Source organism: Leptinotarsa decemlineata, unplaced genomic scaffold, assembly GCF_025532065.1.
Source record: "Leptinotarsa decemlineata unplaced genomic scaffold, Ldec_3_MD MMD2_tig00001719_RagTag_RagTag, whole genome shotgun sequence".
Taxonomy (NCBI): Eukaryota; Metazoa; Arthropoda; class Insecta; order Coleoptera; family Chrysomelidae; genus Leptinotarsa; species Leptinotarsa decemlineata.
The window spans coordinates 2,290,197-2,310,098 of NW_027412569.1; the positions used below are offsets into that span (position 1 = coordinate 2,290,197).

General features: G+C 36.7%; 1 protein-coding gene across 1 annotated transcript in view; it reads left to right on the forward strand.

The window, feature by feature from the left end:
- The window catches only part of LOC111501880 (ionotropic receptor 75a), a 28,229-nt gene that overhangs the window by 6,115 nt on the left and 2,212 nt on the right, over window positions 1-19,902 (forward strand). The window contains exons 4-7 of the mRNA XM_023155796.2: window positions 6,466-6,636; window positions 6,947-7,167; window positions 11,967-12,178; window positions 16,288-16,562. Of these exons, the coding sequence (XP_023011564.2) occupies window positions 6,466-6,636; window positions 6,947-7,167; window positions 11,967-12,178; window positions 16,288-16,562 (879 nt within the window). The remainder of the gene's footprint in view (window positions 1-6,465; window positions 6,637-6,946; window positions 7,168-11,966; window positions 12,179-16,287; window positions 16,563-19,902) is intronic.

Consider the following 19,902-nt stretch of genomic DNA (forward strand, 5'->3'; position numbering starts at 1 on the left):
TTCATTGCTGGTAATTTAAAAGTCGCCACCACAGAATAGCTCCATCACCAACAAAGAAGGGGATTATTCAAAACGTTAGGTGAGACGGTCCAAGGACCTTGAACATTTGAAGAGTTTCCTTAGAGAAAACTAGTGTAGCGAAACTGGAATGAAATGGGCAGTACTACCCAAGAAAGATACCACCAAAGTAACGGAAGGTGAGCTCATCAAGGGATGAGCTTTTCTGATCTTTATCAAAAAATATTTGGCTGTATTGGTGTTGGGATAATTTTTTTTAAAGATCTCTCCGAAAATTATACCCTTTTCAAGTGAAATCGATATTCAAACTGATAAAATCCACTAGAGAGTGTCTGAGGTCAGAAAGCTTATAGCGATATCGGGAATATACCGATATAGCTGCAAGAGATTCAGGACGAATCACATAAGAAATTGTCTTCTCGAGCATACTGTTGAATAAGCAGTAACCTAACGACGATGTCTAACAGGCCTTCTTACAGGTCACTGTCATTTGAATCATCATATGCAGAGACTCGGACTGTCGGAAGACAGTATGTGTCGCCTCTGTTTGGAAAATGATGAAACAGCAGAACATATACGTTGTGCCTGCCTCTCTGGATACATAATCAGGTTTTAGAGTTCGGCAGAGCCGTGCTCTTACCATCTGACCTGTGAGACCACTCACCATAGAAACTAATCGGCTTCTTTGAGAAGCTGGGTTTATTTGGTCGAGTGTGAATAGGTATGAGCCATAACAAACCCGTGCGGGTTGCGGTGGAGGGTCGAATAGACTCACTCAGTTTGAACCTAACCTAACCTAATGCAACATGTACTTACAGAAGGTGGTCAAGTTATTGCGTTCGAATGTGCTTCATAGAATTCTGAGCTACTATCTAATATTATATAGGAAGGTGATAGAAATTCAAAAACACACGAAAACAAGGACAGGGAGAGGCAATTAAGATAAACGACGATTGGCTACCCTCATAGCGGAAACAAAGCCTACCCATCACCTATGGAATTGTCTTCAAAATTGTAGTACCATTTGAGTTTTTAAAAACCGCACTTGTTCTACTCTGTTGTGTTGACCTCCTGATCACATTGCCTGAGTACAACAATAGGTCTTTGCTGAAATGTAGATTCTGCTCATGTGAGACTCTAAAGGTCTCTAGCGACCTCGAAGAACCCCCTGGTCACCACCCACTCCCTTGTTCTTCCACAAGGACGCTAGTTAAATTATATTATTTCTGCTGGCCTGAACCTCCTATCCATGAAAAAAGCCTACCTCTCAGGGATTGCCAATGGAGGGACGGTTCTGGAATATTGACCTATTGATCTCGACAATTGAGATAATGACGTTGAGGCCTGCTGTCTATTTTATAAGCATTTATTTTGATGATTTCAAAACAACTCATTACTGTATTGTGCATTTCGGACTGTCTTCAATATCTTTGGTTGTACACTACTAAAACACCGAATTGAAGGACCTGATCGTAATCGTAGCAACTCCCTGAGGTCCAGCTGGGGGTATCCATCGCCTGTGAAGACGATCCCATCTTGGGAGTTGTTTACTGCCTACATATCGTCCAGAAATGTGTTTCTTCGAACTAAACTACTCCGGTGTGTCCTTTTGTACACTTTTGTTTAGATCTCTAGAATGCTTCAAAATTATATTAGTAATCGTAGTTGCTTGTCCAGACATTTCATCAACAGGTTCTGGAGAGACAGGAATAACATAGATGTTTGTTGCGTTTTTTATATCCTTGCGTATGTTGACGGAATTGGTGCTTTGCTTATTTGGAATGGTTTCTTTGTGATCACGCTAGAAGCATCTAGGATTTCGAATGCCAGATTGATAAGTTTGGGGGGAGATCGCCTCGAACTTACGATTCCCAGAGAAGTTCTGGGAATGGTGCGTCCTTGAAGTACCGTCTCGTTATGGATCAATGCATTTATTTGAGAAGCATTCATTTGGGATCAGTTTTTTAAAATAGAAAGTATATATCAATGACAATACAAAAAACTGGGTCGATAATTGACGAAAGCGTCGAAGGGCCACACAAAAATATTTTTTTCGATTTGTATAATTCTGACTTTCCTCTCAGAATTCTGAGTTGCAAGTCAGAATTCTGACTTGAATCTCAGAATTCTGACTTTTAAGTAAGAATTCTGAGATGAAAGTCAGAATTATACAAGAAGGGCCATACAAAAATATATTTTTCGATTTGTATAATTCTGTACGAAAGCGATTTGTATAATTCTGAGATACGAGTCAGAATTCCGACTTACAAGTCAGAATTCTGAAATACAAGTCAGAATTCTGAGATACAAGTCAGAATTCTGACTTGCAATTCAGAATTCTGAGATTCAAGTCAGAATTCTGACTTGCAACTCAGAATTCTGAGATGAAAGTCAGAATTATATAAGAAGGGCCACACAAAAATATATTTTTCGATTTGTATAATTCTGACCTGTATCTCAGCATTCTGAGTTGCAAGTCAGAATTCTGACTTGTATCTCAGAATTCTGACTTGCAAGTCGGAATTCTAACTTGTAAGTCAGAATTCTGACTTGTATCTCAGAATTCTGACTTGCAAGTCAAAATTCTGACTTTTATTTCAGAATTCTGATTTGTATCTCAGAATTCTAACTTGTAAGTGACTTGTGTGTGCCAGTCTTCACTTACCTACACAGAAGTTCAATGAAGTGAGATCGTCAGAACATAACTACTCCCCTGGCTAATACTACGAAAGGCGTGGGATTGTATCCGATAGGTGTCAGTGCAGGATTCTTCGCAGAAGAAATGTCTGCATATGTTTTTGGCGATACCGCAATTGTATCTCCAGTTATATCGAAAGAAGCGATTCAAACAATGAGAAAAATTTCATAATCTTCATATTTTGATAAATGCAAAAAACTGCCTTATAATACTGAATATATCATTATTATTCCCTGAGATACAAGTCAGAATTCTGACTTGTATCTCAGAATTCTGACTTTGTAGTCGACTAGCTTTATGCCTGTATCGTTGTCCGAGTTGATCTGTTATTCAACAGATAAAACGTCCTACCATAGTGTTTATTGTAGTATTTTGAATCAGTATTTATTACAGTATGTCGTTCTGGGTAGGATGCCAATCATCACTCTCAAAAAAACATTTAGTTCTGTATTTGAGTTTGAAAGTGTAGGTATAAATTAATATTTTTCATTTATACTGTAAACCATTGAATATCTTATTAACAAATGTGCTTTTCGATTATTGATTTCTTAGTGATGCCGACCTAGAAAGCGATATTTTTTGAAAATGAACCAATAAAACTACAATGGAAAATCCTCAAAACATTACGAGGGGGACATGCTGAATAGCCAGTTTAATTTTCATTTACAAGGTTATCAATGGAAAAGTTAACTATATTCAATTTTTATCTAAGCTATCTCCTAATTTGAAAAAAATAATACAACGTTCTTTATGTTTCTCCAACACCTCAGTCAAATCTAAGTCATAATAGTCCTATTTATCGACTTTGTCGGATTGCCAGTGAATATCTTGTTACAGCAGATTTATTTTTTGACGCAATCTCGATATTCAAAAAAGATATAAATGATACTTTAAACAGTGCGAGTCTCTAACATGGAACAAATTAACTAAATCAAAGGTGTTGTTTTTTTCGGAAATATGCTCGGACACGTCGATTAGTATTTTAAAGTGCCCTTATTTTAATGCAACAAAAATTATACAGTGTGTCTCAAATATGAGATATAACGTCATCGATAATTTTTTTTAAATGACAACCCTTTTTTTTAATGACTTCAACAAGTTGCACATGCCTGCCAAATTTCATTTTTTTACTCCTTGTCCTTTGAAAGATATTCAACAAACATTATCTAATTCAAAAAATGAATTCAAAATCAATAGTCTTTCGTTAACAAGTGTTCAAAATGTCCATTTACTAACTGACAATACCCTAAACGTAACTGAAACTCGTTTTGAACATTTCTGATTACTTCGCCGGAAATTAGCCTACACTCATGTCTTATTCATTCTTTTAAATCCTCAATATTTGCCGGTTTGGTTTTAAAAACTTTGCTCTTCAAGTAACCCCATAAGAAAAAGTCCAAAGGTGTTGAATCCGGAGACCTAGGTGGCCATTCATAAGGTCCTCTTCTGCCAATCCATCTGCCTGGATATACATCATTCAGGTACTCACGGACAGGTCTTGCAAAATGAGGAGGCGCGTCGTCCTGTTGAAACCAGATGTTTCTATTTGGCACGTCAGCTTCTATAGGGCAAGGGAACAAAATAGCCAAATTCGGAACTAGGTCCTTCTGCAAGAATTCTAAATATCTTGCTCCAGTAAGATTTTCTTGGAAGAAAATCGGTCCTATAACTCGATCATCAACGATCCCTGCCCAAACATTGACTTTTTCTGGATGTTGAGTGTGGCCTTCGCTTATCCAGTGTGGATTTCTGTCTGCCCAATAACAACAATTTTGACGATTCACCACACCATTTAACAAAAACGTTGATTCGTCAGAAACTATAAGTTTTCTTTATGTACAACATTCCTGTCTAGTAGATCCATCATTTTTTCGCAAAACTGAAGTCTTCTATCTGGATCAGTAAGTTCCTGGAGGATTGTTATTGTTATACTGAAGACTAGCTAATTTCGAGTTCCCGAGCTATCTGCCTAGTGGAGACATGGGGATTTTCTTCGACAGAGAGAACATTTATTTTGATCTCTTCACTGAGCGCACTCCGACGATGTTCATTTGTTTTTCTTAAATTCCCATTTTCCCAGAATTCTGAGATACAAGTCAGAATTCTGAGATACAAGTCAGAATTCTGACTTGCAAGTCAAAATTCTGAGATTCAAGTCAGAATTCCGACTTGCAATTCAGAATTCTGAGATGAAAGTCAGAATTATACAAATCGAAAAAAATATTTTTGTGTGGCCCTTCAACGCTTTCGTAGGATTATACAAGAAGGGCCACACAAAAATATTTTTTTCGATTTGTATAATTCTGAGATACGAGTCAGAATTCCGACTTTCAAGTCAGAATTCTGAAATACAAGTCAGAATTCTGAGATACAAGTCAGAATTCTGACTTGCAATTCAGAATTCTGAGATTCAAGTCAGAATTCTGACTTGCAACTCAGAATTCTGAGATGAAAGTCAGAATTATATAAGAAGGGCCAAACAAAAATATATTTTTCGATTTGTATAATTCTGACCTGTATCTCAGAATTCTGAGTTGCAAGTCAGAATTCTGACTTGTATCTCAGAATTCTGACTTGCAAGTCGGAATTCTAACTTGTAAGTCAGAATTCTGACTTGTATCTCAGAATTCTGATTTGCAAGTCAGAATTCTGACTTGTATCTCAGAATTCTGACTTGCAACTCAGAACTATACAAATCGAAAAAAATATTTTTGTGTGGCCCTTCAACGCTTTCGTAATAATTACATTAGTATGACATTGAAAAAGTTATTCGTTCTTAGAAAACTGAACCCTAAACCCATGAACGCCAATAATGAAGCGAAAAAAGTACGAAAAATTAATTATAAAAATAACACAAAACCTTTGTGGGATGTAGTCTCAGGATTGATGAATGAAAAGGGATAAATTTCACTATTGGTGAATTTCAAAACTGAAAAACAGGAGCGTATCACGTATTACTCCTGGAAGACCTTATGCAACCGGAGAAATCAACCAGAGACCACTCAAAAAAAATTAAGAAACTGCAGTCCTGTCTGATTCAACGTATTACTCCGTACAACTTCATAAAGAGGTCGTTGAGATCTATCAGTATCTCAAACATTTTTACAGAAATGAAGAAAGTATGCAGGCCCACAGAACATGGTATCTAGAAATGAACGAGAATACTGTCTTATCGACATTCAACTACGTGGACGAATCAGAATAACTTAGCAAAAGAGCAAGACCAATCAGAAGTGAGGATTAGCACCCTACCACTATTCCCACTTTCACCCCCAGCATCCTCTGAAATTATAAATCCGAGCGAATATGGAGCTCGCCAGTCGTTCATTGCTGGGACTTTGCCTTCGCCCTCGCAGCCAATGCATCTCCAACTGATGATGTCTGTATCAGTAGCATACGAAACGTCTGAAACTACAAATTTCATTCAACCATGGACTACCAGCACGGATTTTTTTCTCTTTAATAGTGATCCCAGCCTTGGGAGTCTCTTTCTATAATAAAAATACAATATTTCATTGAAAGGTTAGGTTGTTCGGAGCCAACTGTATAAATAGAAAGCAGTCTAGGTTCCAACTTGGTTGGAAAACTGTATGTCTAGAAAAGGTTTTCACCGATCTATGTGAGAATTACTTTTATTCAGGGTGAATCAATGGAACAATTCATGCTATCAAAATGTTTTTTTTGGTTCTATATTTGTGTTTGCCTTCATGGGGAGTGAACAATCTGAAGATAATGAGTAGTTATTTCAGACCTGACGTCTCTTTGACTGAATCTTGGGGTTATTTAACAGAAAATGGAAAATTTGATGGTTTGGTGGGAGCTTTAAGTGAGCAGTCAGTGGATTATGGGAGTTCACCATTATTTGTTAGAACAGATAGAGCTACAGTCATGGAATATGGAAGAAGAACTTGGACGTTAAGGTTAGTAGATACATTTTATCTTGTCGACTAGTTTGATAGAATTCATTAGAAAGTTTTCTTTTTATAATATCGATTTACCTACCTAGATATGAACATGCATAATTTTAGTTTTCACTGTGGTAAAGGTTGGATATTTTGTAAATTAGCAACTGTGTTGAAAATCAATCCCCTGAAATGAGGACAATATCGACAAAATTATTTTACCTGAAATGGGTTTGTTGGTCTGTCGTCTATAAACAGGTGTTCATTCATATGACGTAATTGTGACGCCAACCAATCAGAAAGTGTTGTGTATACTTTTTTGCTTCAGAGCGGCCTTCATATTCCGGATACCAGAAACTAAGAACTCTATTGATGTTTTCATTAGACCATTGTCACTATCAATTTGGTTATTGACCATTTTTTCTTTCATACTTGTGGTACTGCTTCTTAGATTTGCTCAATTGCATGAAAAGAGGAATATGAATAGGATTACTGACACAACTTGGAGTTATTTTGTATTGTGTGCTGTCGGAGCTTTCTGCCAACAAGGTTAGTATTTGTAGTTCAAGAGAAATTAATGAATGAAGGTGGTTGTATTCGTAGATCAAAATAGAGAGATGAAAAGATCATGAAAAACGCCATATTATTAGGATGCATGCCATATAAATCATAAATTTCAACAGGAACAAGAATTGACAATCATTTTTCAAGAATTAGCAAAATGTCGGTTATTTGAATGATAAATACATTCCAGAACTTAGAAGACATTTGATATACCTTCTCTATTCATATTACACATGTTTCATTCAGAATGATCCAAAAATCTCTTTTTGTACAACTGTCATTTAAAGTGACATTTTTAATGGTTGCCAAGAGTATTGAAAGATGATGTTTACAAAGTAGCACGTTAAACATATTTTTAACAATAGTGTTAAAAGTATTTTTAACACGATTTTTTCGACCGAATAGCAATAAACAAAACATAATTATTCAATTTTCAAAGAAGTTTCATTATGAACAATTGATATAGATACAATTAAATTCTATTACAAATGTATTATATACAATAAATTCCTTATTATTATTGATGAACATTAATATGAAAAGTACAATAAGAACAACTGCTGATATTGATACCATGCGATGTTGAAGAATCTTTTGATATATTTGAACTATCTGAGTTGACAGTTTCATGGGCATTAACATTCAATTCTTAAAGTGAAGAGGACGATGCTGTAACGCTGGAGCTAGCTCTTGGGATTATTCTTTCAGCAATTGCCTTTTTATAAGAAATAGATTGATCGAAGTAACCCTCAGCTACTGTTGTAGAATTCCATCCTTCATGCTTCTTAATATCCGTTATATTTGCTAACAGAAGGTGTTTATACCAACTGGGTTGGCACTGCATTCATAATTTGAGTATTTCAGAAAAAAAACATTGATGCTTGATAACATATGTCGTACTGCTGAGCCGATTTTTTTGGTAATAATTCCATTGAAGCTCGTCAGGAAACACACAATTCCTCACTATTGTTCTTTATTAGGCAAGAAATTAAACACCAGCAAGAACTTTGAATGTGAGTTTAAATAAAACGCGTGAGCTGTAAACAATACTGTTTGTTGGTAACCATGTGATTTAGTCAGTCATCAGTCAGCTGACAAGAGATTTCAAAATGTGTTTTTATAGAAATATTGAATTCATCAATTTTATTATGGAAATAAAACAGTTATACAAAAAACTTTGTATGATATTTATGTAAAAAGTAAGTTTTATTTTATTCGTGAAATTGCTCAACTCGCTACACTCGTTTCGCAAACCAGTCACAAAATATAACCTTACTTTCAACACTCATATCATACATAGCTATTTAGGGTAATCTCCTTGCCAAAATGAGTAGAGTAAGTAGTTTGATTTGAATAATACTTAGATGTTTACAGTTTCAGAGTGAATTGAATGGATTGAAACTTGGGAATTCAGTTGTTGGTGTAGTGCTAGTGTTGTTTCTACCCGAATAAAAGTTGTTACAGATTATATCGAAAAAAGTAACATTTGACAGCGCACACAAAGTGCGACATTTCGTGCCAAGAAGTTGGCAATACAAGCTGATGGTTGACATTGACAAACCTTGAATTCATGTATCAAAACTTACCAAAAATCCTGTGAAAATGCTCTTCAACTCTTTTGGTACTTTATCTGATGTAAGTGCTCGCTCACAGCTGAGAGGTGAATACTTCAGCCCAGAGCCCAGACACGATGAATTTATGATACAAAACCAGGCAGCGCTGTATCATCTCGTCATAGGTCTGATCAGTGGTGCTAAGCTGAATCACAAACAAACTGCGGGACCCAAGGGTCCTTGAAGGACAACGTTTCTTGAGTGAATAAGGGCAATGTATTTACAGTTCAGCCTAGATCCACTAATGAGACCTAGGGCAGGTCGAAACAGTTCTCTCTAGTGTTGGATCATTGTGGTTTTCAACTAGTTTCCTTGCAGTGTAGGACAGAGGACGAATCTCAGCGGCTCTCGATTTTGATGTCTCTGTATATCCGTAGAGTATGGAGGGTGAGTGTAGGCCCACAGCACTTAGGCCACATGTGACCCATTGTACATCGTCCCGAGGAGTTGTCCTCTTAGGTCATCGTCCATCCTGTGGACAGGTGGACAGGTCACTGGGAGACATCTCCTTTATATCGGCAGGTGTAAGCCAAGACTCGCCGAACACACACTCTCTTATTGACGATAACTCCGGGCACTCGCACAGGATATGCCTGACAGTCTCATCTTCCTGTTCACACATCCTGCATAGAGGTGTGTCCACTAGCCCCATATTATGGAGGTGTTTCCTCAGTTGACAGTGGCCAGTCAGAAATCCTACTGTTAAGCGTAGATTTTTCCTGGTCATCGCCAGATATTTCTTCGGCGCCAGCTTCCCAGGGTCGTCCAAGGTGAACCTGGCAAGATTACATCCATTGATTCCATCACCTCTCTTTAAGGATTGAGCATGGGTGTAACATTCAACTAGTTCCGCAATTGTCGAAGTCATCAGGCCGTAGGTGCCACTGGGTCCTAAAATTCTTAGTCCAGCTGCTTCCTTGGCTTAAGAGTGGTCAATACGATTACCTTTACTCCTATCGTGCCCTTTAATTCACCTCAGGATAATGTTATTATCTACCGAGGCTTTGGGTAGATCTTGGTGGCACTCTAGTACTAGCCCTGAGGTAACACGTTGTCTGTTCAAGACTAATAGGGCTTGTCTGCTGTCAGTGCAGACATTGCCAGAAATTCCTTTCTTGGTTATTTCTTTTGTGGCGATTGAGATACCAGCCTCTTGATGTTGATATTCAAGGAATCAGTTGTCTGCCGGTCTTATAGATGGCGTTTTCCTATTCGCTATTCAAATTTCGATTTTATTATCAATTGCCCTGTCACATCCATGTTATTTGAATCTTTTGGGGATCTGGATGAAATCTTCTTCTGGCAGTAGCACTGCACTGCAAAAACACTACTCACAACTGTATATGGTCTTCCAAAAGGCGTTTTCGAACTTTGACAATTTATAGCGGCCATCTTAGTGAAGCTACATCTGTCAAATTAGTTGTCATTTATTCAGTCTGTTTTAAAAAATGACCGTGGACGGATTGAGCATTCAACAACACGTTCAAATAATAAAATTGTTTTATCAAAATGGCTGTTAGGTTCGGGCAGGAGAATCCGAGGAAGAATCCGATTTCACGTCGCTCACAAGAACTCGACCTTTCACAGATTACAATTTGACGAATTTTGCGTCATGACTACGTCCTGAATCCATACAAAAGCAACTGACTTATGAATTGAACTGACTCTAATTTTCATCAAAAAATCATCTTCAGCGATGAGGTCCATTTCTGGATGAATGGTTACGTGAACAAACAAAATTGTCGAATTTGGGACGATACTAATCCACATGAGATCTAAGAGCGTCCAATGCATCCCGAAAAAGTCACTGTTTGGTGTGGATTTTGGGCTGGCGGCGTCATCTGTCCATATTTCGTTGGGAACGCTAATGGCCAGGTCATCACTATTTTGGCCTGAATTGGATGATCTGAATACCAACGACATGTGGTTTCAACAGGATAGCGCCACGTGCCACACAGCTCAGGCCACATTGGATATTCTGCGGAGCGATATGAGAGGGCATGGTCTTCTCACGTGCAGGTGATGTGAACTGGCCACCAAAATCGTGCGATTTGACCCTGTTAGACTTTTTCTTGTGGAGTTTAGGTTTCAGGTGTATGCGAATGGGTTATTAACCATAGCGGTACTCGAAACAAACTTAACCCATGCCATCGGTCAAGTTCAGCCTGATTTATGTGCCAGAGTCATAGAAAATTAGACGTTTCGGATGCGCTCCACCTAGAAAAGCCGTGGCGGATATGTGAATGATGATATATTCCACACATAATGGTGTTAATAGATCTTTCAAACGAATGAAAAATATATGATGGAATTGGCTGATCCTTGATGAAAATCCATAACTAACATATTCAAAAAACATTTTTTCGTGAGAGTTTCACTAAACAATTTTCCAAAAACGCAACACGTGTTTCGCCATACAGTGGCTTCTTCAGGCGTGTCTTTACTAAAGACACGTGTCTTCACACGCCGGGCGTGTCTTTACTAAATACACGTGTCTTTACTAAAGACACGCCGGAAGAAGACATTGTATGGCGAAACACGTGTTGCATTTTCATAAAATCGTTTAGTGAAAATCTCACAATAAAGTGTTTTTTCAATACGAATGAAAAATTTTGATGATATATGTTGTGGAATTGGCCGCGGTGGTAGTGCGCCCGACTCACGATCCGAAGACCGTGGGTTCGATTCCTGCCTGGACCAGATATTTTTCTCGAGATAATTCATCTGGTTGAAGCTGGGATGATTCTGCAACCGTCTTAGGAGTCATCCGTTAAAAGGTAAGACCTCGTTAGTCCTTAGCTCTCACAAGTTTCCCAACTTCTGAGAGTTGTCGTTCGTATGGGGGCGATAGCTGATTAACGGAAAAACAGATTTTAAACAGATTTTAAACAGATATCAAATTATTCAAATTGAAATGAAATAGAAGACCCCATACAATAATCTTCTGATACTGGATGAATTCGCTCATCAGCCAGTACTTGAAATAATGGGGTTCAAACCTCTAGAACAACCTTCGCGACCACTATTCATTCTCCTTTCATGGGTATACAGTGCCGGATTCGCCAGCTTGACTCAGTTGTAACAAAACTTTTGAAATGAATATCATTACGCTCGATAAAATGGAATTTCGTTCAAATAGTATGGTTAGTTAAGAAATTATTATTTTTTCAGGAATGACAGTTACCCCGTCTTCTTATTCTGGCCGCATCATTATAATGTCTATGCTCACTCTCTCGATAATGATTTACCAGTTTTATTCTGCGAGTCTTGTATCACATTTTCTGATGAAACCAGAAACTCAAATAAAATCCATTGAAGACATTTTGAAATCTGACATGAAGGTTGGATGTGAGGATATCCTGTACAACAGAGACTATTTCTTGGTAAGTTCAGGAGGTTTTCAAAATTTGTATTTTTTAATAATACTGAGGATAAATATTATTTTCAATTCATTAAAGTCTTTTGTATGAAAGAATGTACACATTTTTGGGATTAACATGTCCGTTGTTTTTGGGCTTGAATTCTATCTATTGACAAATTATTTCTTATATTTTGAGTGGAAAGAAAACAATGAAATGATTATACAGCTGAAAAAGCTAATGCGCCACTGGAATTATAATAAAGTCGCCCCGGAGCGCCAATTAATTTTATTGTTGTTTTATAATTTCATGATTTGTATTTTGGATGTCCTAATAAATTATACGTTATTCTGTACATTTTTGTAGGGCGATATAGTTGATCTGGGCCTTAGAAATTAAGATATATTTAAAGCTAATTCAAATGATTAATACTCACAAGGGTGATTTCAAGACTTTCGAATGCGAAAAGTATTTCAAATTAAGCTACTCCACGACGCGATGTTTAGATTGACTATCATCGTTGGCTGATATTTGGCCTATTTATGATATTTCGCGAATATTCATTACTGTTTCTGGGGTGTTTAACCTTTCGAAATATGGTAAAAAAACAAAGCTGAATCAATAGAGAATCTGCTCGAGTTACTAAGTGATTTACTGAAAATTCCAAATAATCACAAAGTTCACCACTACTTAGAATGAATGTAATGAGGTTACATTGATTTACTGGTATTGAAGTTCAGAAAACACTTATATACAGGGCTTTCCATTGGACCTACGAATCGAGATTCACTTTGTTTCAAAAAATCTGTTCAAAATCTTTTTTCCGTTAATCAACTGTCGCACCTCTACGAACGACAACCCTCAGAAGTCGAAACTTGTGCGAGCTGAGGATTAACGAGGTCTTACTTTTCAAAGTGTGATTCTTAATACGGGTTGGACGGTAGCAAGTGAAAATCGGTCGTTCAGACTAGGGCTTGAACCACCGGCCAACACGGCAGTCAATTCGAGTGAGTGAACAAAGCACCCACGACGAACCGCTTGGCTACCGACCGACCACTTTGTTTGTTGGAGAAATTATTCAGTCATTTTACGGCAATGCTAATTTTTACAAAATAATCAACAAATTCGACATATGTACTGTAGCAATAATCTATAACTTCCAGTTGAATGTGGGGACATTTATAAATTACAATATATTCACAGTTTTAGTAAATGTGAAACGTGTTCTTCCTTACGAATCCGTAGAGAGTTGTCCTAAAAATCTAGAGAAGAAAATTGGAGTGGATAATTTAGGAAACACTTGTTACATGAATAGCATTTTACAAGTGTTGTTCATGACGAAGAATTTCAAGAACGAAGTTTTAATGATGAACGAGAACGGGAATGTTTCCTGCTTATTCATCAAACTCAAACAACTGTTCATGCAGCTGCAGTTTCGTAAGAAGGTATCATCTTTCCCTCCAACCGATTTCCTGGAGTCTTTGAAGTCCACTAGATACTCGTTAGGACAACAAGAGGATTGTTCCGAATTCTTGGAGTTCTTGTTGAATACTCTTCGTGAGCAAAACAATAGCAAAATCAATACTCCCAGCCGCTCTGGGCTGAATGATTCCGTACAACCCATCTCGTCTTGTGTTTGTTAATCTTTTGCTGGAAAAATCCTCACTTGTTTACTTTGTGGTAAATGTTCAAGAAGTACTGAAAACTTATGAGAATTTCTGGAACTTCATCTAGCTTTTCCTAATACGACTAATTACCAGTCCGTGCAAAGCTTATTGTTAAATCATCTGAAAATGGAATTTTCAACAGGTGATGATCGACTGTATTGTCAAACATGCGCCAAACTAACTGACTGTTATAAGGAAACAAGTATAGCTGAGGCACCAGTCAATCTAATAATAACACTGATGATTTTCAAACAAGACTCAACCTCTAACGGAAGCAAGAAACTCTTTGGAAGGTTCGAAATAGATGAACATTACAACCTAGCAGACCACTGTAATAATATTCATGCAGTCATTGTTCACTGTGGTTCTGGCGTTGAATGTGGTCATTATTACGCCTTGGTCAAAGAAGAAACGGACTGGTTTAAGTTTGACGATAGTCGTGTCACGAAGTGTTCTGGCGATGCATTGAATTTATTGGAGCCTCTGGAGACACCCTACATTTTGTTTTATGAGAGAGAGGACATTGTTAGATCAAGATCTTCAGATTATGTGGTGCTGCAGGTTTTTCCGGGTTTTCCTGCAGCTGAAAAAGCAAATGCGCCACTGGAATCAATGAAGTCGCCCCGGAGCGCCAATTAATTTTTATTGTTGTATTTATTTTATTTTTATCGTTGTAATAATTTTATAAATATATTCCAAAGAAGAATTGAAAAGTTTTTAATCCACATTGTAAGTGTTTGCAGGTCTTAAAATTCTAACTATAGACTCACTCTGGCCATAGTTGGTATGATGAAAGGGAACTTTGAAGATTTCTGTATTTCTTGTTCTCTTCGGATTCACATTTAAAGTTATAAGATCAAAAAGTTCCGGGAAATTAACGCTTGAATTGAATTAATGCCGGGAATTGATTATTCTCTGAATTAGTGCAAGATCTGATTCTGATCTTCTATGGGCAAGAGTATTCAAGTTAACAATGTCCAAAATAATTTCATAGTTATATTCATCAAAATTTCATCCCAGTTCATATGCAGAGTACCTTGAACATTGTTTTGAATACTTTCAAGGATATCAATAATATCCGCATTATATGAGGGGCACCAAATTGTGGAGTTGTATTCGATTATTAATCTAGTAACAATATATAATTTTTAAAGAAGAGGGAGATAATTACTCTGCAAATCTAAGAGAGAAACCTTGATTGTCATTGCTCTAGAAGTAGCATTTGCAATATGCGGTTTGAATGACTTTTTTGGTACAAGAGTGATTCCTAAATCTTTGATTGTATTTGTTGTTTCCAGCTTCAATTGGTTGATTTTATATAGACTATTTATAGAATGTTTGTTTCGAAAAATTATGATATTTGTCTATATTCAATTGTAATAAGTTTATATCACATCAGTGTACAAAGTAAGTTAAAGCGTAGTGTAATAATTCAGTATCAGATGAGTCATGAATAACTTGCATATGCTCATGATCTTCAGATCATGAGCAAACAGAATAAATTCACTATAGAGTCATTTACAAATATATTGAAAAGTAATGGTTCTAAATGAGATCCCTGCGGTACACCAGATAGAACTGCAATTGAGGAAGATATTGAGTCACCATATTTTACATATTGGACTCTGCTGGTGAGATGATTTCGATCATCTCACAAGCACCTACCTAACACCTATCAGAAAACAACCACTCCTCTAGCTAATACCACGAGGGGCGTCACGAGTAGCCTAACAGCCCGAAACCGGTCTGCAAGTGTGTTCCAATAATTGAAAATCTATTGCGGCAGTTGTATCGTCAACACCAAATGCAGGAATAACTTCAATGAATAATCCTGCACTGACAGCTGTCCGATATAATCTAACACCCTTCGTGGTATCAGCCAGGGGAGTAGTTGTTTTCTTCAAGTATGCTCACTGACTATATGTGGAGTTTTTTTCCTTACAAAAGGAATTGGGCAAATTTCGGATATGCGGTTGGTTACCTCGTTCACAGGCAGATGGGGCGATGCCAAATCTGTTGTTTGTTGTCCGCTTCAGCCTAGTTCGAGGAATTATACTCTGAAAGAATTCGATTTTCAATTATCGGAAATCATCGACTTTATGTTGATGATAGACACTACCTTGCACTGACGAGTGGTCAAACAGACCGAAACCGGTCTGCAAGTGTGTTCCAATAATTGAAAATCTATTGCGGCAGTTGTATTGCCAACAGCATATAAGGAATAAGAAAATTGGTAACTATAAGAACCAAAGTAGCTTGGGTTGAAATAGGGACTGTAGTCAGGTATCAATTATGTAGGTATATTCATCCATCTATGTATTCAACATGCTCGGAATCGCACGTTGAAAGGTAAGACCTCGTTAATCCTCAAGTTTTGAATTTTGAGGGCTGATGTTCGTAAGGGGTGACAGCTGTTTTACGGAAAACTCATTCGGAACATAATTTTGAACAGATTCTCGTTTTCAGTATACTACAGATGAAGCCTCTAAAAAACTATATAGCAGAAAAATTCTGGGGCAGAAGAATAACTCGAATTTTTTGGAACCGAGGAAAGGCTTGGTCTTGGTTGAAGATGGAGGATACGCTTTTCATGTCGAACTAGCGACTGCATATCCCATCATTCAAAATACTTTCCCTGACAAATCAATTTGTGAACTGAAGGAGGTCCAAATGTACAGAACGCAGCCCATGCATGCAAATTATCAAAAACATTCGCCTTTTCGTGATATGCTCGATACATGGTGAGTTCATCAGCTATAGTTTTCATCAACAAAATCAATTTGAGAAATGATTCTGTTCACGAAGATGAAACTCAACAACCTAAACTTTATTGAATTGATTATTACGGGTTGCTATGAAAAAATTACTATTTCAAAATTATTCGCTGAGTCATTTATCAATTACTATTTGTTTTATTTCGATTTGGTGAATCAATTATTTTGCGTCATTTTTGTATGACTCAACTTCTACTTTGTCACGATCCTATTATAGTTTGTGTCACAAGATCGTTTATTTATTGGAACTTTTGTCCAACCAACTTTTTGAGAAATTTCAAGAGAGATTCGAAAAAATCTCAAAAGTTATAAAATACTTAGTAAAAAAGGGGGGGTTTCGTTTTTTGCAAATATCTCGGGAGATATTCAAGATATCCGAAATTTGAAAAAAGATCCTTAAAGAGGAGGAAATTTTGTTAAAAAAGTCCTACCTCCCGGAAATCTATCACTAATATTTATAATTTTAATTTTAAAGCGAAATAGCGCACGCGCTGACCGATACGGACCTTTGAAAATAAAAGTTATTTTAACCCATCAAATATCATTATTAAAAAAAAATAATTCACATATCTTGTAGCTACTGAATAAACGAAAATTTATCAAAACATTTTTTTACCGTGATTATTTTATTAGATATACTTTAGTTCAAACCCTGATAATTTTTGAACAAAAACCTCAAATTTTGTTCACTTCTTGGAGTTTTTCTTGAGAACCTTCAAAAAAGATTACCGTTGGAATTTGAAAAAATTTGATTTCACACTTTGTTATTAAAAAGTCAAAAATTCAATTGAAGCAACGAACATTTTTTTTCAATATTCAAATATGATGGTTTTTCATAATTTTCAGCTCAATTTGTTTAAAAAATGTTATTGTTTACAAGATATTTGAAATTTTTATGTGGGGATTTTTATCAGTGATGAATATTATGATTTTTAAAACAAAATCGTTTCTTGAGAATTTTTTTATTGCTCAAAAACGCATTTGTTGATTAACAATTTTTTTTCTGCTAAATATGAATATTAAGGAACGAGTTTTTTTCTTAAAAGAAAACCTTCTTTTAAATTCATATTTTCTTTATTTATTCAATAAACAATTTGCTATGAACAAATAAATTTTTACGATATATTTTTTTAAACACTATAATACTGTCTCAACGACAGGAGAATGGACGATAGCTGCTTCCCTATTAGAGATACAAAAAAATGTTTTATGAAAAAGTTGTAGAGAATAATGAAACCTATGTTTGAATAGTTACAACTGATGTACAGGGTGTTTAATAAATGTGTGACGGATCAAACTAATGATTTTTCAAATAGAATACTCCAGATATTTTCACTCATTTGACTCTCTCGAGCAGAGTGCTTCTCAAAAATTATAAGATAAATTGAGTTTATACCGGTTGGTTCAGAATTTATAGTGAAATTTATATCAGAAAATGTTTCTTAATCGAATGGAATGAAATGAGGACATTTTTCAATCAAATATCCTGGAGAATAGTGTATCTTCATTTAGTCTTCATGAGTTGACCAAACGGCGCTTTTTATATACAGGGGTAAACAAAACTCGGAATCACTTTTTTCTCAGTTTTTTCAAATACAACACCCTATACATAGAGCTATCGGAATAGTCCACGCTATGAGCTTTCAGGAAGGATCGACTACTTTATTTCCATCGGAAATGTATCTAATCAAGTGAAAATATCTATTTAAAAAACATAAGTTTGTTCTGTCACACTTTTTTGGGTACCCTGCAGATTAGTAACTATTTCTATAGATGAACCCAATTTAATATGGCTCACTGTGTTCCGAATAATTCATAATGATTGGAAATTAATTGTATGATTTGAGGAATTTTTGGACGTAGGTATAAGACATGAACAACAGAAATGATTCGAGTTTGGATTTTCACTTGAAAACACTCCTGTAAAATTTCAGTCGTTCAACCGATTTCAATCATTTGTTGAACTGTCGATTAGTAGCTTACCACGGGACGAAATTTACAATATTTATTTTTATGTGAAGAACAATACTTTTTAGTATTTAGAAAAAAATGAAGAATTATATTCAATAACAAACCTTTTGGCGCTCTGAGAGCGGTGCCTGTGCGAAAGTAGCGATTCACCTTGGATTTGAATCGCTGGAGATTAAATCCATTTGGAAACACGAAACTCAGGAAGTTCATTCCGCGAAAACACAATTCTCCAGATGAAAGGGTTCTTAAACAGTGACGTTCGAGGTGTACTGAGTTGAATCCCAAAACGATGAGTAGCCACAGTCCGTCGCGTATTTTTGATATGTATCGCTCTTGGTGGAATCAAATGTGCCAAGTCACTTGAACACTTTCCATGAAAATATCTATAAAAGAGAAACAAATCTCCAACCTTCCTTCAATGTTCCAGACTATCAAGGTTGCAAGTGATGTTCGCGTCTCCAATCAGGCGGATGGCTCTTTTCTGGATGGAATCAAGCAGCTTCTTGGTATGCTCAGGGGCGGAGCTCCATACATGATAAGAATACATACATAAGAATACGGAGACATTTATCTTTCCGGAGAAAGCCGATGCCTAAGTTTTTGTGTAATTGAATTGAACCTGGTTACTTCCACCCCAATCAGAAATTACTTCTAGATCCTCACTAAGATATGCAACCTCCAGCTACCGGTGAAGATGTGCCTCCGTAGTTGATGTCCTTGAATCCAAAAGGAATGACACAGATAACTGTGTCAGAGCTATTTTTCGGCTTTGTTGGTCGTGGTCTGCAGGTCATTATGCCTGAAGTTTCCTCTACGACTGCGGTAGACATTATCCGCATCCGATGCCTTGGAATCCAAATGAAATGACGAGACAAGTGTGCTGTCGTCAGCAAAGCAATATAATTGATTTTTGTTTTTTTCCAATAATTATAAGTCGTTGATACAGAATGAAAAGAGGGTTGAAGACAAATGGATCCCTGGGGATCACCAGCGTTGATGGTGAAATGAGAGATATCCATCGACGGCCACTTGCAGGAAAAGTTCTTTCAGGAAGCTGAAGAGTCATACACGAAAATGATCCGAGAAGCCATGGCATCGAAGTTTACCAACAAACCATCATGCCATTCACGGTCAAAGGCCTTAGAAATATCAAGCGCATGAGAAGAATACTCCAAACAAGGTCTGATCTGAGCTTTATAAAGCATCAAAAGTTGCTGAGGTGTGTATAGTTTTCTGGCTCGGAACAGTGTTGCAAGCTTTTGAGAAGCAGCCTTTGCAAATTCTATAGCCCTCGGAAACAATCCTTATTTCGTTACTTTCAGTGAATATTTATGCT